Source organism: Eubalaena glacialis, chromosome 15 (genome assembly GCF_028564815.1).
Source record: "Eubalaena glacialis isolate mEubGla1 chromosome 15, mEubGla1.1.hap2.+ XY, whole genome shotgun sequence".
Taxonomy (NCBI): Eukaryota; Metazoa; Chordata; class Mammalia; order Artiodactyla; family Balaenidae; genus Eubalaena; species Eubalaena glacialis.
In genome coordinates, this window is record NC_083730.1 from 72,040,737 (window position 1) to 72,063,413 (window position 22,677).

Sequence of the window (22,677 nt, forward strand, 5' to 3'; positions counted from 1 at the left end):
TGTGGATGTCCTACTGACTTAGCTAACTTGAGGGTTTTCCCTTTTGCTTCTTGAGGCAGTTCTAGGCTTTTTTCCAGCAGAAGGGACTTGGCTCAGACTGTCCAGCAAGTGGGTGGCCCAGTAGAGACCAGGGAATTCCTGAGAGCCTGGCCTGGTCTGACCTCCTCCCTTGCCACCCCACCTCTAACCACTGGACACACTACCTTTTGTGCAACTTAAGCAAAGCTGAGGATTTCCATGGTGATGATTATGGACTGGTGGCCTTGAGATGAGGAATCTTAGGGGAAAATGTGAAAAGACACAAAAGGTTGCTGTTCTTCATTCAGAGAAATTAACAACTGCTTCCAGCACAGGGGAACAGGTGGGCGGGGAAGGTGGGAAGGGTCTGGACAGGGCTGCGAGTCCTCAGAACCCCATCATCCTTCAGCTCCCCCTTCTCTGAGCTGAGCACTACCCCCAGAGTCCACAGAGTCTGAGAGAAAACCAAGACATCAGGGCTGGGATCTCCTCTGTCCATGGCTACCCTGAGGGAGAGGTGGGAGGAGGTGGAGGCAGCGGCAGCATCACTGGAGAGGTGAGATCTTCAAAGGGATCATGATCCGAGACTCCATGTGTCGAACCAGGGGGACTGCAGAGAGAGAGGCAGAGGTCACGAGGGGACTGAGGTGAGCCAACCCCCCAAAACTAGCCCCTGAAGGAGGAGGAGGCCTGGGATGCTGAGACAGGGAAACCCCACTGCTCTCCTGTAATGGCCCATGGAGAGCGCCACATCTCCCAAACTGTGGGATACGAGGGGACTTAGGCTGTGATGAAAGGCAGCTTTAAAAATGTTTCATAATTGGGACTTCCCTGGTGGTGCAGTAGTTAAGAATCCGCCTGCCAATGCAGGGGACACGGGTTCGAGCCCTGGTCCGGGAAGATCCCACATGCCGTGGAGCAACTAAGCCTGTGCACCACAACTACTGAGCCTGTGTGCTGCAACTACTGAAGCCCACACGCCTAGAGCCTGTCCTCCACAACGAGAAGCCACCGCAATAAGAAGCCCGCGCACCGCAACAAAGAGGAGCCCCCGCTCGCCGCAACTAGAGAACACCTGCACGCAGCAACAAAGACCCAACACAGCCAAAAATAAATAAACAAATAAATAATTTATTTTAAAAAAATTTTCATAATTATATACTTATTTTCTATGTATGTGAAAAAATAACCAGCATAGTTTAAAAGTGATTTCACAGATATTATTGCTTAGGACAAAGCTAGGTGAAGAACAAAGCAGGGGGATTTAAAGGAAGAGATCAAGAAAATAATTGTAGCAGAAGAAAACTGGCAGGACAAAAGCTGTGAGGGTGTCCTCAAGGGGCTAAGGTTTGAAAAACACTGATTTAGTTCAACTGACTCATTTTACAGGTGGGGACGCTGCAGCCCAGAGCGGGTCAGCCCAAGGTCACCCAGAAGGTCAGACTCTTTCCTCCTGCTCAGTGAAGTTAAACTTTACCGTGCTTACAAATTACCTACAGTTCTCGTTCAAGGGCAGATCTTGATTCAGTGCGGGGGCGGGGGCGGGGTTGAGACTGGGCATTTCTAACAAGCTTCCAGGGGATGCTGACACTGTCATTTGGGACCACACTTGGAAGAGTGAGGCTCCCGCTAACTCCTTCAGGAGATGCATTCTCCCGCACACCAGCTGGTAAGTGTGGAAGCTCAGCTGTAAGTTCCTTAAGGGCAGGGCATTCTCTGCCTCCCAACTCCCGCCCACCACAGTCCCTGGTACACAGTGAGTGCTCAATCAGCACCTACTGACTCCAGGTGGTTCCCAGGGGTCCCGGCAAAGTGGCAAATGCCATATGCAAAACACTTGCTCGAAAAAATTGACTGTGCGCCTCCTCTGCGCCAGAGTCTAGGCCAAGCACTTTTCATAAATTAGCTCCTGGAACCCTCCCTCCAGCCCTCTGAGGGAGGCATTCTCACCATGGCCACCTTACAGATGGAAAACAGCATCAGTGAGGTGAAGACCCAGGCCCAAGGTCACACTGTGTGCTCAACTACAACACTTCTCTGAGGCAGGGACCACCTGGCTGTGTTATTGCCCCTTAGAGCACTCACCCAGGACAGCCTGCATCCCGGGGAGCATGCCACCAGGACAGGAACCTACTAACTCATTGTCCTGAAAGTGAGTTCTCCATCACGAGAGGTAATCAAACAAGGTCAGATCTACTTGCAGAGGGGATTCCATCCTCAGATAGGGCTCTTGGCAGATGACCTCAGAGGAGGTGCTCACCTGTGTAGTAGACATTTTCGTCCCAGCCCCTCTTCCTCCAGGCAGCATTTCTGGTCTCCTCCCGAGACTGCAGGTCTTTATAGGCTGTGGGGAAGGCATAGGCTCATTCCTGAGGCACAGAGGATCTGAGCCTGTACCCCGCACAAGGCCCTCCTTCCGTTGCCCCAAACCCTGCCCTGCTGTCTCTTCCTCCCCGGATGCCTCCAACTGTTAGCAAACACTGTCTGCTTTGACAATCTCATCCAATCAGTACATTTCTTGTGTATTTCCAGCCCAGAACTCTCCCTTGGGCTCTAGACTTGACTATCCAGTGTCCACTTGACATTTCCACTCAGATGTGTCAGTGTCTCAAAGGTAACACTTCTAAGGACCAAAAGTACACTCCTGACTCTCCAACCTGCTCCTCCAAGGGTTTCAGTAAGCAACACAGAGCTGCTCAAACAGGAGTCTTGGAGTCCTGGGGTCCTCTCTCCCTCCCCCACCCCAGACAGACAATTCATCCACCAGTCCCATTGGTCCCACCTCCAGACCAATGAATCTGTGGAATTCTCAGCATCCTCACTGTCACCACCTTAGGCCAGGCCACCATCCTCTCCCCCCTGAGCTATTATAACCATCTCCTGATGCCCCACATCCTCTCTTGCTCCCCTACAAAGTGCTCCCAACAAAGCACATGGCAGCCAGAGGAATCATTAGAACACAAATCAGGTCATTTCATGCTGCTTGAAACGCTGCAGCAGTCGCCCGCTGCAGTTAGAATAAATCCCAGGAATTCCCTGATGGTCCAGTGGTTAGGACTCTGCACTTCCAGTGCAGGGGGATTGGGTTCGATCTCTGGTCGGGGAACTAAGATCCCTCAAGCCTCGCGGTGCAGCCGAAAAAAAAAAAAGAGAAAAAGAATAAATCCCAACTCATCTCATCCCCATGGCCTGCAAGACCCAGTCTAACCTGGCCGATCCACATCTTCCCACTCTCTTCCCCACTCCCTCCACACAGGCCTCCTTTGCACGTCTCAAAACCCTGAAGGCCTTTCCCCGCTGCAGGGCCTTTGCACGTGTTGTTCCCTCTACTTGGAATACCCTTCCCTGGCAATTCACAGATGACTCCTCATCCTTTAGCTGAGCTTACATTTCACCTCCTTAGAGAGGCGTTCTAGTCTATCTAAGCCCATGAAGCTTCCCATATTTTTCTTCATTATTTCTCCCTCTCTGTTTATGATTTGTAATAATCCGAAATTATCTTTTTTGTTACTTTATGTCTGAGGTGGTGTCCCCCTCTGCTGGAATGTAAGCTCCACAAGGGCACTAATGTATTTGCATTGTTGACATGGACTGAGAGTGGAGAAAGGGGGCCACAGAGGGTCCTGGAGGGTCCCCAGCCTACCCCAGAGATGGTGCACAACGTAGAGCTCTCCTATCTGCGAGAAGAAGCCGCCCACTGCCTCCTGGTTCTCCTGCCGGTACTTGATGGCCCGAGCCCTGGGGATGGCAGAAAAGTGTGGGGCAGAGGCCAGGGCCGGTGCAAAGGGCCCTCCGGGGTGTTCCCAGGCTGGTTTCTCAGTTACACATCAAGGGAGGAGCCTGAGGTAGGGCCCTCGGCTCTCAGAAATGATCAGGGACCAGGGTGACGGAGGTGCAGCCGCTGGCTGGGTGTTCTACCACAGTGGTCTAGAGGATCCTCACCCCCCTGGTTGGATCATCACCATCTCCTGGAGATGGCATGGAGGATGACGGGTTCCCTGCTACAGGGCCCTGGGAAAGGTGGCCCACCAGGGGCCTTGGTAGGGCAGGTGCGCAGGGTACCCCCAACTCCCCAGCACCACCACTCACCAGTTGTTCCCCCACTCGATCATGGTTCCCGGCTGAAAGAGAACCAGAGCAGAGGAGGCGAATGAGCCCCCTTCTGGTATTTCAAGCACCACTGTTGGGTGGGGATGGGAAACTGTCATGTCTCTGCAGCTCCTGGGGCCGCTTCACCTTATTCATGGGGCCCTGACTCACACCTGGGTGTGCACGTGTGCACACATGCACACACACCTCTGTTCTGGGGCCAGAAGCCCCAATCTAGGTGCTGGGGCACCAGGCCCGCCCACCTCAGGGTACCAGGAAAGCAGCGCTGCTGCAGGAAGGGTGGGAGACAAGCAGGGACCTGGCGGGGGAGGCACCTTGAGCTTGTACGTCCTCAGCTCGTAGATGTTGGGGCCGGCTCTAGGCTGTGGCTCGTTCCAGAAGCTGAACTCGAGGAGCAGCTGGTTCCTCCTGGACAGCAGCATCTGGCTCCGCTCCTTTCGGAACTCCAGGTACTCCTGCGGGCATGGTGGTTTGGGCACGGCAGCCAGGAAGTGCCCCGGCCCCATCAGTGTGTCCCACAGGCTGACGGAGGCAGCCCCCAGCACAGGGCTGAGCCAGAACCAGCATCCGGAGAGCTTTGCCGAGTGGATGCCAACATACCTTGTTGTTTTTGAGCTTGTTCATGCAGTCCATGAGGGCTGGGTAGCCACCTGAGAATCGCCACAGGTGCACTGTTGGGGGGCAGGGAGGAGGGTACAGGTCAGGGGGCTGCGGGGACCCTGCCCTGCTTACCCCGAGGCTGGTTAGGTGTGTATGTAAAAGGGGAGGCTCCAGCCTGGTTCCCTGTAGCACCAGGACTCTCTGAGTTCCCTCTGCCTTGGTGGGGGCAGCACTAGGCAGGGGAGAACGCCAGACACAAGCCCCGGAGACCTAGGTTTAAGCTGCAGCTCTGCCAGGTGGCCTTTGACCCCTCTAGGCCTCAATATCCTCATCTTGAAAATGAGAATAACGCTCCCACCCAAACTTCTTTAAATAGCAACAAGCGGATCAGACGTGAACTTGTACCCTAGGAGCTGCGCATGCGTAAAGCAGACCACCAGGCCTGTGAGGGACAGGCTGGGCCAAAGGAAGGGGTAGGTCTGATGGGCAGAGATGGATGACTCCAAAACACTGAATTAAAGGAAAAAAACTAAGGAACAGAACAGCATGTGAGGTATGGTACCACGTGTGTTTAGAGGGGGAGGAACATATCCAGAGATGCTGGTCTATGCACCACCTCTCGATGGAGAGCTATCAAGATTGTGACAGGAGATACCCTTGGGGCAAAGAACTGAGGCCTGGGGTTCACAGGCAGGAGGGAGGTTTACTTTTCATTGCAAACTCTTTGTACCGTTTGCATTTTTTATCACAGTCTCTGTACTGGGTTAAATAGTGTCCTCCACCCCCACCCCCAAATTCATGTCAACCCAGAACCTCAGAATGTGACCTTATTTGAAATAGGGTCTTTCTAGTGGTAGTCAAGCTAAGGTGAGGTCATATTGGGTGGGCCCTAAATTCAATGACTGATGTCCTTATAAGAAGAGGGAGACTTGGACACAGAGGGCAACACCATGTGAAGACAGACACCCAGGGAGAACACCACGTGACTAAGGAGGCAGAGGTTGCAGCAATGCATCTGTGAGCCAAGGAGTGCCAAGGATTTCCGGCCACCACTAGAAGCTGGAAAAGGCAAGAAAAGATTCTCCCCTAGAGCCTTTGGAGGGAGCACGCCCCTACCGACACCTTGATTTCAGACTTCTGGACTGCAGAACTTGAGAGAATAGATTTCTGTTGTTTTAAGCCCACCAGTAGTTGGTACTTTTTACAGCAGCCCTAGGAAAACCCTGATACATCTTCCAGTAATAAAGAAACCTAGTTTGTGTGTAAGAGAAGGAACAGTCTTGTCATGCTTGGGAGCATGGCTGGGGCCAAGGGAGCAAGGTCCCCAAAAGGTCAATCGGGCAGGCTAAGGCTGAGAGCATTTGGCTGGCCAGTGGCTTGGCATTTCAGACTCTTGTTACTTATCCCCAGCTGGTCGCTCACCTGCCTTTTGACTCCATCTCTGCCTTGATTTTCCCATCTGCAAAATGGTCTGAGCCTATGGTTTAAAGGCCTCTTTCCCAAGGGAAACAGCAAAAGTACTGTATGGATGGCAGTCTATTAAGACCAGGAATGCTGACCTGTGGAAGAGGCATTAGCCTAATCCTAGGGGCCAAGAGGTAAAAGTTACAAGGAGGGCATCCAAGGCCCATGAGAAGAAAGAATTTTCTAACAATGATAGTGTTCCATCTAGAAGATGGATTGGAGGTTTTTTACAAAAAAACCGAATCTACAAATTCATTAAAATGTAGATTCCTGAGCCCTACTCCCAGGGGGTAGCTCAGTGGATCTGCTCCCCAGATGATTCTACATAGGGGACAACCCCTCAAGATACACAAAATATAGGACATGCTTTAAAATTCACGCTCCCATTCCTCAAAGGTCATTTCTCAATTAGCAGATACTTAGAAGAATACAAGAAGTACTGCTGGAACTGATTAGGTTGTACCTAAAATGGGAAAACTGTAGGGGCTGGAACGGAAGACAGCTTTTCTCTTACCCCACTATTAATGTGTCAGTGACTGTTACTGAAACAGAATAAATGATTAAGAGAATCTACCTACCTGCAGATCACAGATTTAAAAAACAAACAAACAAAAAAGACACATACAATTATCAGGGCAGTTGAAGGATGAGATAAGTTGGCTTACGCGGTAGTGAGCTCCCCATAGCTGTGAGTGTTCAAGGGAAGCACAGAGGACCCTCTATCAGAGCTGCACCAGAGGAGCTCCCTGTGCCGTACGCAGTCTAACCAGCACTGTCCAAAAGGACTTTCTACTATGATGGAAAAGTTCTACAGCTGTGCCATCCAAGATGGTAGCCACGAGCCACATATTTCTATCACTGGGCACTTGAAATGTGGCTAGTGTGACTGAGGAACTGAATTTTTCATTTTATTTAACTTTACCCAATTTAAATTTAAATAGCTACACGTGGTTAGTGGTTACTTTCCTGGACAGTGCAGATCTAAATGCCAAGGCCCCTCTAAGTGGCTGGGATGCTGTGAGTGAACCAAATTCATGTGTGGGTCCTCACAGCTGGTGCCAACCGAGGGGGGCATGTTGGGGTGGGATGGGGCATGCTGGGGTTACCGCTGGGAAGCTGTAAGGAACCAGCTCAGACAAGAGTCCCTTTTATTCCACAAATATGTACAGCATACCGGGGGTTCAGTGGTGAAGAAAGGCAGGGGCCCCGCCCTCCCGGTACTCACCACCTCCACAGGGAGACAGACAGAACAGGGCACATGATCAGGGCTGTGAAGAGGCAGGTCCTGGGGGCTGGGGAGCCAGGAGAGGTGCCTCACCCAGCTGGGGTGGAGGGTATCAGGGGAGGCCTCCAGGAGGAGGTGATGTCTACACCAAAATAAAAGGTGAGTAGAGGAGGGAGCCAAGTAGAGGAGGCAAGGGAGAAAGAATGCTTCAGGCTGATGAAACAGCATGAACAAGAGCGTGGAACTAGAGGGAAAAACTATCCATCTGAAGAACAGAAAGAAGTCCTGGGTGGGATGGTGCAGCAAGCAGGAGGACGTGGCGAGACAAGGCTTGACGCTGGGCAGGGAAGGGCTCGAGAGCCTCGTGGGGCACCCCAAGGGCAGAGGGAGCCACCACAGATGTTTGGGCAGGGGAGTGAGCTGACGGGGGCTGCACTTAGAAAGACCCCTCTGGGTGGCGCTGCAGAGGAGTGGAGGGCAGCCACCTGGGCTGGGCAGCAGTGGCGCTGGGGGGTGGGCAGCTCACCTGCCTGGTCCTGCTCCCCGTACCATGTGTTCCAGTTGCCCACGAGCGAGCAGGGATAGTCCTCATCCAGGTGCAGCTTGGGCAGCACAGCCTCCCTGTGGGAGGGGCACAGAGAAGGGGGAGGGCTCACACCAGCCACCAGAGCCCCTGAGATGAGGCTTCCAACTCAGGCCCGCAGAGTTGGGCCTCAGTCTCCCCATCTCTAAGATGCAGAGGCTGCACGAGAGGACTTGTGGCTCTGAAATCTCCACCCCCCTGGATTTCTGCACGGAGAACAGAGCTGGGATAGAGGCCCCCACCCAAGCAGGGACTGGGACAGGAAGGTTAGGGTTAGGGTCAGCTCACGTCAGGCTGTTGTAGGCATCCAGACACTCGGGCTTCACATTGTGAACTGCAACAGAGGACAGATAACAGGAGGTGAAGCGAGGGGGAGCGGGGTGTCTGTGGGGAGCTGTGCTGGGGGTAGCCCCACAGGGCCTGGGCTCCCAGGACAGCTCGGGATGTCCCAGACCCTCTCAAGTCCCAGCCGGAGCCTTGCAGGCCCCCAGAGGCCCTGGGAGGGCGGGCTGGCCAACTCAGCAGCCACTCACACTGGATCTTGTAGAGGTTGCTGGTCTCCTTCTTGGACAGCAGGGTGGAGTGGGCGTCCTTCCGGGGATCCACCTTGTGTACGAACAGAGAACGGAACCAGCTGCCTTCATTGTCCTTGGAATAGAAGCTGCGGGACAGAGGAGTTCAGGGGGGACCTGCTTACATCTGCTCAGACGCCTTGCCCCCCAAGGCTAGTGACACACATTTCTGGGAATGCAGCCACGGAATCCCATGGCAGCTCCAGAAGATGTCATGTCATTGGAGCCAGCTGAGCACACCTGGTCCTTTCTACAGAGATCCTGGCTGCCCAGTTCGCTTCTTGAAGCTCTGTGGAGCCTCAGGAGGCCAGGAGAGGCAGCCCCACCTCCCGCCTCTCTCTCTAGCCTCCCTGCCTCCACTTCACCCCTTTCCAAGAGGTCCTCCACTTGGACCACACAACTGCATCCCTTGCCAAGAGGATCAACCCCGCACCCATCTTGCCTGATGTCCAAAGCCCATGACAGCCCAACCTACCTTGGCAGCCTCCCATCCTGTCCATCCCCCACCTGTGTATCCCGCTCTCCAGCTATGCTTCTCCCTGAACACACCAGGCTCTTTCACTCTGTGCTTTCTTTGCAATTTCTGTCCCCTCTGATGAGAGGGCTGCATTCACCGTCCTCCCTGGTGCTCACACTACACCTGGCCTGTGCCCAATCCCAGCCCCACAAATGGAGAGCCCAAGACAAGCACACTTTGTCCTTGAGGAGGTCACAGTCTGCTGGGAGAAGTGGACCTTGGAACACAGTTACAGCCAGAGGTCTCTGGGAGAGCCCAGATGTGTGAGCCTGAACTTGGCCTCTGGAAGTCTGGGTTGGCTCTCCAGAGGAGGTGATCTGGCCAGTCTCCAAATCTCCAGGGCTGATTTGGCAGATAAAGGCAGGTAGAGGGGGTCAAAGGCACCACAAGGCAAGATTCATTCACTCATCCAGCCAACACTTAATTGACAAATATCTGCCCTGTGCACATTGCTATGTTGCTGTGAGAAAGAATGAATGAATGACGTGCCTTGTTCAGAGCAGGGGGACCAACCACCAGGTCCTGCCAGATCATAACTGCACTCCCCACACAAGGTCCCAGCAGGGGTGGGGATTACTTTTAGGCTGCCAGAGGTGGTAAATCATCTTACTTAACAGCAGTGGTGCAGCTTGTAGCCAGGCCTGAAACACTAGCCTCCCACTGGATGATTTCTAGCCAAGGAGCCTGGCAATGGGGGCCCCATCAGCAAGTCCTCTCCTTTTTCAAGCCTTTTCTGTAGCTAGGATAAACGTTTTGCAAATCAAAGTATTGCTTTTCTTCAAAATATGGAGCAAGTACTGGGACTGATAAAATTTAAAAAGCATCTTAAAGTGGTGATATATTTGTATAAGCATAGAGAAAGATGAGTAACAATTTGTCCCAGACTGCTTTTTGTTGGTTGGTTGGTTGGTTTTTGGCCACGCCAAGCAGCCTGCAGGATCCTAGTTCCCCAACCAGGGACTGAACCCGGGCCACAGCAGTGAAAGTGCCGAGTTCCAACCACTGAACTGCCCGGGAACTCCCAGTCCCAAACTGTTAATACTGCTTACCTGGGAGAGGGAAGAGGAAGACGGTTAAACTTTTCGTTACTCATTATAATTTTTTGTAAAGGTAAAAAAAACTGTTTGAAGTATTTCCAAATTCATAGGCTTTCTATCATTTTGTGTGTATTTGCTTCATTAACAAAAAACAAAGACAGTTATCATCAGATGGTCGATGTAGTCTGTGAAAAATTTGGGACCAGAATAAGGGAGCCTCACTATGGCTAATGTTGGCTAAGGATATCCTCTGTGCCAGGGACCTGTGATCAGCTTAACATGATCCCGCTGAATCTATGTAATGATATCATAATGTTGATACTATTAATGCCCCCATTTTCGAGATGAGAAAATAGAAGGTCGGAGGTGGGAGGGTTAAGAAACTTGTCCCCAGGTCACATAGCAAATCAGGGGCAGAGAGCTCAGGAAAAAACCCAGAGCTCTTTCCTCTAAAGTCAGCCCCACCTCAGATCTGGCACCAACCTGGGGAACTAGCATCACATAGATACTGTGAAGAACCAGGTGTTTTTAACAAAGCCACTGGCAGAGGGACCTGACCCTTGGTTTGAATGTAGAGAGGCTGCTTCCACTGGAAGGGGTGGTGACAGGGAGGGCAGCCACTCCTACTATTTGTCAACAAAGACCTTTGCTCCAGGACTGGGCTTTGAGTAATTTATTAACATCAGCACTGACCAAGATAAACAGCCAAGTGGCCAGTCCTGAAGAGAGAGCCTGGGACCCCGGGGGCTGGGGAGTGAGGGGGTCCAGGAGCTCTGATGGGCTCCCATCTCCTCCCACCACTGTCTAATCTTTCCTGCCTCTGGGTCTCTGTTTCCCACGTGTCAAAAGAGCAGGGTAGAGCAGCCTATCTCTAAAGATCTTTTCTACAGGTCCCAAGAATATCCCAGGGCAGGGTCTGAACTTGAAGCTAGCATCCGAGGGTTCACATTTTCAAGAGTTCAAATTTCACTTTCTCAATGAAATCACAACATTCTCCTGTCCCTGAACTCCCCAACTCTTCTCACCCTGCTCTCTATTTTTCTGTAGCTCCTTCTAACACGTTATAGAATTCTTTTGTTTATTATGTGCCTTGTTTATTGTCTCCCACTAGAAGCAGAGCCCCAAGAGGATAGGGATCTCGTCTGTCTCGTGTATCCCTGCTGTATCCCCAGTGCCTGGAACAGTGCTGGGGACGTGGCACATGCTCAGACCACGTTTGGGGAACGAGTGCAGGCGTGTGGGGGGAGCTAAGACACAGGTGCATGAAAATGATGAAATCTGAGAGGTAAGAAAGGAGCGAAAGTGTGGACCTTGGCTCAGAGTGTGGACTCGGGAGTCAGGGGCCCTTTCCATCCCCACCACCACCAGCAGAATTAGTGCTTAAGAACACAGGTTCTGGACAAATCCAGGACTAATCCCAGCCCAGCGTCATCTCTCTGAGCCTCATTTATCTCATCCATAAAATAAGAGCAATAGGATCGCCTTGTAGAGAATGGGGCAGACACGGCAGTGCAGCTAACATCACTCTTCCTACCTAACTTCCTAACTGAACTCCTGGCTCCCATTCTTTCCCTTTTTTCCTAACCTGCCCATCAATTTTGTAACGCACCATGGTTGTGATGCTATTCGTCCACTTGAAAATCTTCTATGGATCCCTACTGCCCATAAAACAAGGTTGGATGTCTCCACTTGGGATTCTAGCTCTAATCTATTTTGCCAAGCTTTCCAGAGTCAATTCCCCTTTTTTCTTTTTTTTTTTTTTAAAAGATTTATTGATTGATTGATTGATTGATTGCTATGTTGGGTCTTTGTTTCTATGCTAGGGCTTTCTCTAGTTGTGGCAAGCGGGGGCCACTCTTCATCGTGGTGCGTGGGCCTCTCACTATTGTGGCCTCTCTTGTTGCGGAGCACAGGCTCCAGACGCGCAGGCTCAGTAATTGTGGCTCACGGGCCTAGTTGCTCCACGGCATGTGGGATCTTCCCAGACCAGGGCTCGAACCCGTGTCCCCTGCATTGGCAGGCAGATTCTCAACCACTGTGCCACCAGGGAAGCCCCCCACTTTTTTCTTAATTTTTAATTTTTATTTATTTATTTTTTTGGCCACCCCACGCAGCATGTGGGATCTTAGTTCCCCGACCATGCCCCCAGCAGTGGAAGTGCAGAGTCTTCACCACTGGACTGCCGGGGAAGCCCCCAATTCCCTCTTAAATTTGGTGACCACAGAGCCAAGATTCCCTATCGTTAGCAACACCTGAGAACGTGTTAGAAGTTTTGAGGCCCCATCCCAGACCCACTGCAACAGAAACTCTGGGGGTGGGCCTAGCAATCTGGGTTTTAACAAGCCTGCCAAGGGATTCTGATGCACACTCAGGCCTGAGAATCACTGCTCTAAGGCAGTCCCAACTTACTTTCTTTCTTACTTTTTTTCATGTAATCTCAGTAAATCATCCCAGAAACACCAAAGATTCTGGTATCTAAACTATATTAAGAATATATTAAGCCCCAAGGGTGGGGCTTCCCTGGTGGCGCAGTGATTAAGAACCCGCCTGCCAATGCAGAGGACACGGGTTTGAGCCCTGGTCCAGGAAGATCCCACGTGCCGCGGAGCAACTAAGCCCGTGTGCCACAACTACTGAGCCTGTGCTCTAGAGCCCGCGAGCCACAACTACTGAGCCCACATGCCACAACTACTGAAGCCTGTGCGCCTAGAGCCCGAGCTCTGCAACAAAGAGAAGCCACCACAATGAGAAGCCCGCGCACCACAATGAAGAGTAGCCCCCGCTCGCCGCAACTAGAGAAAGCCCGCGCGCAGCAATGAAGACCCAATGCAGCCAAAAAATAAAATAAATTAAATAAATTTAAAAAAAAAAAAAAAGAAGAATGCTCCTTAGGCCTAGAAAAACCAGTTCAACCCCTTCCATAAACACATCTCTCCTGGGACTTCCCTGGCGGTCCAGTGGTTAAGACTCTGTGCTTCAGGGAGCTCAGCTCGGTGCTCTGTGATGACCTAGATGGGTGGGATGGCTGGGGGGCTGGGGGGCTGGGGGACTGGGGGACCGGGGGGCTGGAGGGGGGGCAGGGAGGGAGGTCCAAGAGGGAGGGGATATATGTATACATATAGCCGATTCACTTCATTGTACAATAGAAACTAACACAATATTGTAAAGCAATTATACTCCAATTAAAAAAAAAAAAAAAGACTTTGTGCTTCCACTGCAGGGGGCACAGGTTAGATCCCTGGTCAGGGGAACTAAAATCCCACATGTGGGGCACAGCCAAAAAAAAAAAAAAAAAAACACCTCTCCTATTTCGCCCTCAGCCCCTCCATCATTTTCATGTGAATACGTCTCGTCTCCCCAGCCACACCAGAAGCCCAGAGCTGACGTTCTCCATCCCTCAGGGTACCAGCACAATGCTTTTAGCATGGGAGCTGCTCAGTAAATATCTGTCCCAGATGAGAACTTTTGAGACACATTTGCACTCTCAATAGGGATCAACGGTCTGGTGCCTCACCACATGAAAATGCTCTGGAATGCTCTAGATTGATATGCTAGGAAGTTTGGCTCTGTGCACATTCCTGAAACACTCTTTTGAGTTGGCTGAAAGGGGCCACAGGACTTTCCTGGTGGCACACTGGTTAAGAATCTGCCTGCCAATGCAGGGGACACCGGTTCGATCCCTGGTCCAGGAAGATCCCACATGCCGTGGAGCAATTAAGCCCGTGCGCCACAACTACTGAGCCTGCGAGCCACAACTACTGAGCTCACTTGCCACAACTCCTGAGGCCCACGTGCCTAGAGCTCGTGCTCCACAACAAGAGAAGCCACGGCAATAAGAAGCCCACGCACCACAATGAAGAGTAGCCCCTGCTCGCCGCAACTAGAGAGGGCCCACATGCAGCAACGAAGACCCAACACAGCCAAAACTAACTAACTAACTAAATAAATTAAAAAAAAAAAAAGAATCCGCCTGCCAATGTAGGGGACACGGGTTCGAGCCCTGATCCGGGAAGATTCCACATGCCGCAGAGCAACTAAGCCTGTGTACCACAACTACTGAGCCCGCGTGCCACAACTACTGAAGCCCATGTGCCCTAGAGCCTGTGCACTGCAACTACTGAGCCCACATGCTGCAACTACTGAAGCCTGCGTGCCTAGAGCCCGTGCTCCACAACAAGAGAAGCCATGGCAATGAGAAGTCCGCGCACTGCAACGAAGAGCAGCCCCCGCTCGCCACAACTAGAGAAAGCCCGTGCGCAGCAACGAAGACCCAATGCAGCCAAAAATAATAAATAAAATTAAAAAAAAAAAAAGAAAGGGGCCACATTTCTGCTTATTGTTCCTGAAGTCTGTCTTTGGAAGACAAACCGGAAGAACTAAAGTTCTGTTAACGAGAGCATTACTGATGCAGCGGTAGCAACTGCTGTGTACTGAGCACTTTCTATGTGCTGAGAGCTGATCCTCACAATATGTTCTTGAGAAAAATGAGGCTCAAAAACAAAATAGAGAAAAATGAGGCTCAGAGATGTACCAGGCCTTATTCGAGAACAATTAATCAATGGCCAAGAGGATTCCAATCCAGGTCTATCCGATTTCAAAGCCCACACTGTGTCTGTACCCAAGCGGCCCCCAAAGCTCAGAGGCCAGAGGGCCCCTCTAGTGACTCCAGAGAGATACGGGGCAGATGGAGGGTCGGCAGGATTCCCAGCTATGGTGGGACCAGGGAGTAAGGTGGGACCAGGGAGTAAGTAACTTCGAAGCAGTCCTTTAGGGACTTGATAAGTATTAATCCAAGTACCTGCACAGCAATCCTACGAAAAACACCAGGCAGGGATCCCCATCCCCACTTTAGAGAGAAGGAAACCAAGGATCACAGAGGTTCAGTGCCCCATCCAAGGTTAAGGAGTGGATAAGCGAGGAGCAGCAGGCTGCCTTTATGTCCCATGCTCCTTTTGTGGCCTCTGGCTATTCGCCACACAGATGGCTTTACCACCAACCAATTTTGTAACCCTGGGGAAGTGTGGTCCCGCCCCCAGATTCCATTTCCTTATCTGGAAAACAAGGGGCTCACAGAAGGTGATCTCCCCAAAGCCCCTTCAGCCCTGACATCTTGGGGGCTCATGAAAAAATTGCTTGAGACACAGGTTTGGGCGAGGGGCAACATTTGCAGCAAATTCACCAGGGGCTGGGTACTTTGCACACATGGCCTTGTTAATCCTCAACAACTCTATGAAATACATCCTACTTTATCACCCGCATTTTACAGATTAGGAATCTGAGACTTCAAGAGGCCAAATGACTCATGCAAGGTCACCCCACTGAAAAAGGCTGAGTTAGATGTGCTGGTGCGAGCAAACTCTAGGCTCTCTCCATGTTATCAGCTTTCTCCCCAATTACTGGGCAGTCAGGTTGGGGGCACATGCCTGGCTCCTCTTTCCCAGCCTCCCCTGACACTCACTGCACAGCACTCTAGAAGATCTCACAGCAAAGCCTAACAGGAACTCTGCAGCTTCATGCCTGGGCTGCTAGGCAGGACAGACCCCTCCTTTCCACAGGTGGGGGGACAGGTGTCCTCACTTCTTTGGCCAATGTTCTTGAGCATAGACTGTTGTGAGCCCTGTGCCAGGGGCTGGGTAAACAGAAATATGAGGTGATGCTCTAGTGGCAGGGACAGGCAAGTGTGTACAGGGTGGTAAGAGCAGAGATGGGGGAAGTACAGGGTGCTAGAGACGGAGAAGGGAGGGGCCACCCAGGGCCAGTCAGGAAGGCGCAGCCCTGCCTCAGCCCAGAGCAGGGACCAAACAAAAGCCCAGGCCCAGCCCATGGCCCAGCCAGCCTCCCTCTCCCAGGAGGCCACCAGTTGTGGTGCAAAGAGCACAGGGGTGTCAGGAGGCCTGGGTCCAGACCCAGTGCCGCCACAGGATGGCAGGGGGAGTGACCTTAGGCAACTCCCATCCTTTCTCAGGCCTCCTTTGCCCCACTTCTACTGTTCAGGGTTGGGGAGCAAAGGATCTGTTCAGCCACTGCCTTTAGGGATCTCCCATTGCTCCCCATATCTCTTACTCCCAGAACTTCCAGAAGGAGGTGCTGCCTCTCCTAGAAGCCCCCAGGGGGACTATCTCACAATCACCGCAAAGGCCTGGGAAGGGGCCACTCCTCCTGCCCTCTGACAGCTCCCACTCCCCAGGGCCCAGGACCTGCCCCTCTCATTCACCCTACCCTTCATTCTCAGCCCAGAGCCAGGCACCCAGTAGGACAAAGACCCTGCGCATACCTTTTCCACCTCCCCCGTTCTTTGACCAGACCTCCTCCCCATGGCTCCGCCTCTAACCACTAGATTACAAGCCCGAGTCTCTGCCCATCCCCCAAGACCAGACCCTGGCCCCCACGCGTGCACCCCCCACGCGCGCCGCCCCCGCCTGGCCTGGCCCGGCTCATACCGCGCTGCAGCCACAGCCGCAACGTCCCGGCCCCCGGGCCCCGGGCGCCCCAGCAGCCGCCGAGCCGCCGCAGAGATGCTGCACAGACGCGGAGCCATGTTGGAGCGCTGCTGGTTGGAGGAAAGCCCCGCCCCCGAACCCGGCAGCGGAGGCGGAACGTGAGTAAGCCCCGCCCCACCTAGTCGCCCGCCCCCTCTCCACCCAGACAGGTGGGCGTAGTCCCTGTGCATTCAGCAACTTGGAAGCTGGGTAGAAGTCCTTATTCTTGTCCTCTGAGCCTCTGCAGCTCTGCTACAGACTTGCTCTGTGACCTGGAGCAAACCCTTTGCCCACTCTGGGCCTCAGTGTCCACCCCGGTAAAATGGGAGCATTGAACAATAATACCAGGGGTTCTTAACGGGGCACTCAAGGATGAGCGGCAGAGGACGAGTAAGCCCCCTGAAATCTATACAGTTATGTGCGCCTGTGCGTTCCTGGGCGGGGCGGGGCGGGGCGGGGCGGGGCGGGGCGGGGCGGGGGTGGGGGGCCCGGCACAGGTAGCGTTTATCACATTATGAAAGGAAAACCCGCCAACAATTTAAGACAGATGGACAAGGCTCTGGGTTGCAGGGACACTTTCTCTCCATCATCTCCTTTTCCCTTTCCATCCCCCACTACCATCGCTGCCTGGGCCTCCTGGGGCCCCACGCCCTTCTCCTGCTCTGCCCAGGTCTTGTGCCTAACTTTCAAACTAGTCTCCTCTCAGCCCACAATCCCCCAGATCACAGACCTCAGCAGGAGCAGAGGGCCTGCAGACCCCACAGGGGGGCCCAGGAGCCTAATAGCTTCCAGAGAGACTGGATGTGTGCCTAAAAGAATGTCCACCCGCTGAGGCTGACGCTGAGGGTCAGCGTGGTGTGCCTGGGGTGGAGGAGTGAGGACAGGCTTTGATTTTGTGATTCCTTCGGCAAATATTGAGTCCACGTGGCTAGGCCATGTGGTTAGCTCTGAGACACCAAAGGCAGCCAGAACAACAAGCCCCCAGCCCTCTTGGAACTTAAGGCCAGGCCAGGGAGACAAAATCAAACTGGTACTAACCTCCTGGGCAGAGGCCTTAGGCCTACGCCTCCCCTCCCCTCTCCTGCCTGACATACTAAATATTTACTGAATAAGTGAAAAATATTTTTTGCCAACTGTGATAGAGGCTATGAAGAAGTATGTGGAGCTATGAGGACTTATAATGGGGAGCGGGAAAGAGAAAATTCGAGGTCCTATATAGACTTTGAGGGTCAATGATAACTTCTATAAGGAAGTGAGGCTTGAACTATGATTTTTTTTTCTTGTGTTTTCTAAAGTTGCTACAATGAACATGTATTCTTTGCATGATTTATTTTAAAAGGATACTGTATATCATCATGATAAATAAAAAACCGAAATCAACTGTTATACACAGGCAGAACTATCAAAATAAATGCAGAAGTATTTGCAACAGATACTGCAACAGATAACAGTATCGCCGGTACCTTGTAGCTAAGGCAGAGGGCCATAAGCCTGGGGCCTGCTCTCTGTGTTAACAAAGAAGACACAGCTGGGCCCAGTTGCTCCTTGGGTTTATCAGAGGGACAAAAAGAGAGTGAGCTCCTCATTCTGGAAGTCAGCATGATTGGAGGGTTCCCAGACACAGCCACTCAGGAAAAGCCCTGATGGGTAGATGGAGGTGTAGCAAGTAACGTGTCACTGGTGTCATGCGGTGGAGGAACCAGGTGTGGCAGGCGTGTAGAGGTGGGTGTGACCATCTTGATCGGGCCTCACAGGTGGCCTGATTTTAGACCTAAGCTTTAAAGGCTAAGCAGGGAGAGTCGGCCATAAGGGAGCAGGGCAAGGAGAGTCTCAGGCAGAGGAAGCAATGTGTGCACAGTACGCGAAAGGGCCCCCAGGAAGGAATGGGTTCGGATTGTTCAGCACCATCGAATGTCATCAGAGGGTGGAGATGATGTGGAGGCATCTTCTCTCTCAGTACAAGGAATACTTTCCTAACAATGGAGTGGGCAGCCTTGGTGACCTGTCACTGGATTGTGCCAACAGAGGCTGCACAGCAACTTATTGGCCATGTGGTGGAGGGCGTTTGGCAATCAAGCCACAGGAAGCCAGGACCCCTGGACAGGGAAGGGCTGGCCCTCCTGGTCTAGGGTGAGAGTCTTCACCAAATCCTTGGTGTTTCTGGCCACCTCTGCTGGAGAAAACAAGGGAGGGCTGACCTGCAGCCTCCTCACGCTGGTCTAGGCATTTCTAAGATGGTCTTCCCATCTCCCCCTATTCGAGTGGGATAGGAGGATCAAACTAGGTCCTCCGGGAGCACGGTCTCACCCCTGACCGGGAGAGATGGGAGATGAGTCTGCATACCCAGGCCATGTGAACCAGTGTGGCTGGCTCACTGGAAATTCAGCTTCGAGATCTCCACCCCCACCCCAGCTAGGGTGATCAGCTCATTCCAGTTTACCCCAGACTTTCCCAGTTTGGGCACTAGATGTCCCCTATCCCAGGAAACCCCTCTATCCTGGGCAAACTGGGATGTATGATTATCCTAATTGTGGCCCTTTCCCTCTCCCCGGGACACACATCCACTCCACCCCAGAATCGTTTCCTTGCTTAACTAACCCCATTTACCCTGCTTGAAGTGGCAGGGCAGGGGGACTGTCTTTGTGGTACTCAGTGACATGCAATGCTTGTTAACTGAGCACCTGGTATGAATGGGTCCCCGCCCCATGGACCATGCATTCTGGGCAGTAACCAGATGGATGTTGGATGACAATTCTGCAAATAAGGAGTTATATAATTAGACCATTTCCAATTACTGCAGAATAAATTACCCCCAAATTTAGCAGCTTGAAACAATAAACATTTATGATCTCACACGGTTCCAAATGGGTCAGGAATTCAGGAATGAGTGATTAGCTGGGCTGTTTCTGGCTCAGGATCTCCCACAATTTTGCAGTCAAGATATTTTCTTGGGCTGTGGTCATCTGAAGGCCTGACAGAGGCTGTGGGATCTGCTTCCAAGGTGGGCCGCTCACACACCTGGCAAGTCAGTGCTGGTTGTCAGCCAGGTGCCTCAGTTCCTTGCCACGTGTGCTTCTCCAGGTGCTGTTTGGGTGTCTTCACCTCATGGCAGGTGGCTTCCCCGAGAGCGAGTGATCCAAGAGAGAGTAAGGTGGAACCTTCAAGGACTTTTTTTTTTTTTTTTTTAATTCGGCCAGGACGTGCAGCATGTGGGATCTTAGTTCCACCGAACAGGGATCAAACCCGTGCCCCCTGCAGTGGAAGCGCGGAGTCGTAACCACTGGACTGCCAGGGAAGTCCCCCAAGGACTTTTTATGAATTGGCCTTGGAAATCACACTCTGTCATTTCTGAATATCCCATTGGTTACACCTGTCAGCCCTGCTCAGTGTGGGAGGGGACATTACAAGGGTGTGAATATCAACACGTGAGATTCTTGGAGGCTGGCTACCACAATTATGTTCTGCACTAGGCCCAACTTAATTATTGGGATTGGACTCAGCTCTTCAAGCCATCTTCTACGAGCAGGCCTCCCCAGCATCATTGTCTTCTGTTCTAGGATCTCCCCTTCCCCTTCCTCTCTGAGGTCCCTTCCTGCTCACCACTGAGTCTGTGACATCTCTTTCTCCTGAACCTGTTCATCCTCCCCTCTCTGCAGGGAGCTGACCCATTTCTTCTTCTCCCTCCCTCCTTTCCCAAAGATGCCCTCATGGAATCTACCTTCATAACTCATTGCCAAGACCTACTGCCCAATCTGTGAAATGAAATGAGAGGAGCAGGGACAAAGACAGATGCGCAGAGCCAGGCGAAGAGGAGCAGGCAGGTTCATAAGTGTAAAATATGGACAAACCTGCCATCATCTATTCCCTGGGACAAATAGATCATCACTGAATGGGCTGCAGAAGAGCAAAGAGACAAATTACCCAGCTGTGGCAGTGTCACCCACTCCTTATTGATGGGCTTTTATGCTCGGGCCCAACTGCTCTCTGAGAATTGCATCCTCCTGCTCCTATGAGACCCCGAACAGGAGTGACAGGAAAGACAAGGAAGATTTTATGTCTCGGCTGGGGCATGAGCCACACTGCCAAGTTCCAGCCTTTCTGTAGTATGCATCATATACGTATATGAATTTTGTGACTTTGACACAGTGCCACATAAAAACATGATCAAAGTGCCACCCCATGTGTAAACTGGAAATCATACAAATGCCAGAGAAAGAGAACATTTTAACCGGTTAAATACTGAACAATTTCAAAGCTGTTGGGTTGGAATAAATTATAAATTGTGTTTACGCTGATGCCACAAGGCGGCGCCACTACAGCCGGAAAACGACCACATGCTGTGTCACTATGGAGCAAATCACACAGTTGTTAGCATGCTTTGGACTTCAGCAACTGCCTCTTTGTGACTACTGAGCTGTTATTTTGCCACTCACTGTCATTATAAACAACTTTAAAAAGCTATAACAACGTCATTCAACAACATCGTTCACGAAGTAGAGAGGTCAATGCTGAAAACCACGCCCCCAAATCAATACTTTGGAGCGGCTATTGGACGTGATAGAACACCGTGAAGAAGACTGAACCACCTCCGTGACAGGCGGTGCAGAAAATTTGGGAGAGTGCCAGCGGATAGAGAGAACGCAGCAAAGACACGAAGCAGCATCAAAAGCAAAAATATGGTAAGATGGTTATAGATTTACGAGCTGTGCGAGCGCGTTTCATCGCCTCCTTCACATTCATTCCTATGGGGAAACATGGGTCTTGGTATGCAACGTTTTGAATCATGTGAAGTTTACAGAAGGCATCCTTCCTGAAAAAAATGGGACTTCCCTGGACCTCCCCAGATATCCTGGTAGAAATATGGCTCCTGGAGCCCACTGCTCAAAGGGGAATGTTATAGGTTGAATTGTGTCCTGTGAAATAATAGAAAATCTTTATGTGGTCTCTGACCCCAGTTCCTGGCACCTGAGCTCCTAAAACTCTTGTAATTTCCTAAGTGATAAAAGCACCAGGAGCCCTGTGTGTTCAAATTATTTGTCTTTGATCCTGGTTCTTAACACGGAGCTCCTAAATCCCTTGGAATTTCCTGGGTGATGGGAACATCTTTTGCTCTAATGAGGCAATGCTTGATGGGCTCCTGGATGGGGTCTGGTTACTAGAAAGATTAAGCCATCATTAGAAGCCTGGAGCTTTTAGCCCCAGCCCCCATCCTCCTGGAAGGGAAGAAAGGCTAGAGGTTGAGTTGATGATGGATCATGCCTACATGAGGAAGCCTCCATAAAAATCCCCAAAGTATGGGGTTCAGAGAGTTTCCAGGTTGGTGAACACATGCATGTGCTTGGAAGGTGGTGCACCCCAATGCCACGGGAACAGAAGTTCCTGCTCCCCGGACCACTGCAAACCTCATCCTATGTGTCTCTTCATCTGGCTGTTCATCTGTATCCTTTATTAAATAAAAAACCGGTTAACCTAAGTGTTTCCTTGAGTTCTATGAGCCATTCAAGCAAATTATCAAACCCAAGGAGGAGGTCACAGGATCCCTGATTTATAACCAGTCCTCCAGAAGTTTAGATTACAACCTGGAATTCTGATTGGCATCTGAAGCCAGGGGCGAGGGTGGGGGGCAGTCTCGTGGGACTGAGCCCTTAACCTGTGGGATCTGTACTAACTCTAGTTAGTGTCAGAATTGGATTAAATTATACGACATGCAGCTGGTGTCCCAGAAAATTGCTTAGTGTGGAAAACCCATGCATTTGGTGTCAGAAGTATTGTGGGTATGAGAGTAAAGGAGAAACACAGGAGTGTTTTTCTCATATGTGTCCCCTAAAAAAGATATTGAAGTCCTAAGCCCAGCACCTCAGAATGTGACATTATTTGGAAATAGGGTCTTTACAGAGGTAATCAAGTTATAATGAGGTCATTAGGGTGGGCTCTAACCCAGTCTGACTGGTGTCCTTATAAAAAGGGGAAACAGACACGTAGACAGCCATGCACAGAGGGAAGAGGATGTGAAGAGACACAGGGAGAACACCATGGGAAAACTGGAGTGATGCAGCCACAAGCCAGAGAACA

The 22,677-nt window shown here is 51.6% G+C and overlaps 1 protein-coding gene across 1 annotated transcript; it reads right to left on the reverse strand.

The window, feature by feature from the left end:
* Positions 1 to 289: 289 nt before the first annotated feature.
* On the reverse strand, positions 290 to 16,695 carry NIPSNAP1 (nipsnap homolog 1). Its single transcript, XM_061169023.1, has 10 exons — positions 16,567 to 16,695; positions 8,534 to 8,661; positions 8,289 to 8,334; positions 7,944 to 8,038; positions 4,729 to 4,799; positions 4,443 to 4,583; positions 4,108 to 4,139; positions 3,662 to 3,756; positions 2,279 to 2,362; positions 290 to 628 (listed from the first exon to the last, which is right to left on the reverse strand). The coding sequence occupies exons 1-10, from the start codon at positions 16,662 to 16,664 to the stop codon at positions 564 to 566; spliced, it is 855 nt and encodes a 284-aa protein (XP_061025006.1). The 5' UTR covers positions 16,665 to 16,695; the 3' UTR covers positions 290 to 563.
* Between the last annotated feature and the right edge of the window lie 5,982 nt (positions 16,696 to 22,677).

Bases quoted from the DNA above. Each gene is read 5' to 3' on its own strand.
- NIPSNAP1 (XM_061169023.1), bottom strand. From the start codon at position 16,664: ATGGCTCCGCGTCTGTGCAGCATCTCTGCGGCGGCTCGGCGGCTGCTG. The intron at 8,662-16,566 runs GTATGAGCCGGG...TCTGTCCCGCAG, and splicing joins GCGGCTGTGGCTGCAGCGCG to CTTCTATTCCAAGGACAATG. The intron at 2,363-3,661 runs GTAGGCTGGGGA...CCTTCCCCACAG, and splicing joins CGTTGTGCACCATCTCTGGG to CCTATAAAGACCTGCAGTCT.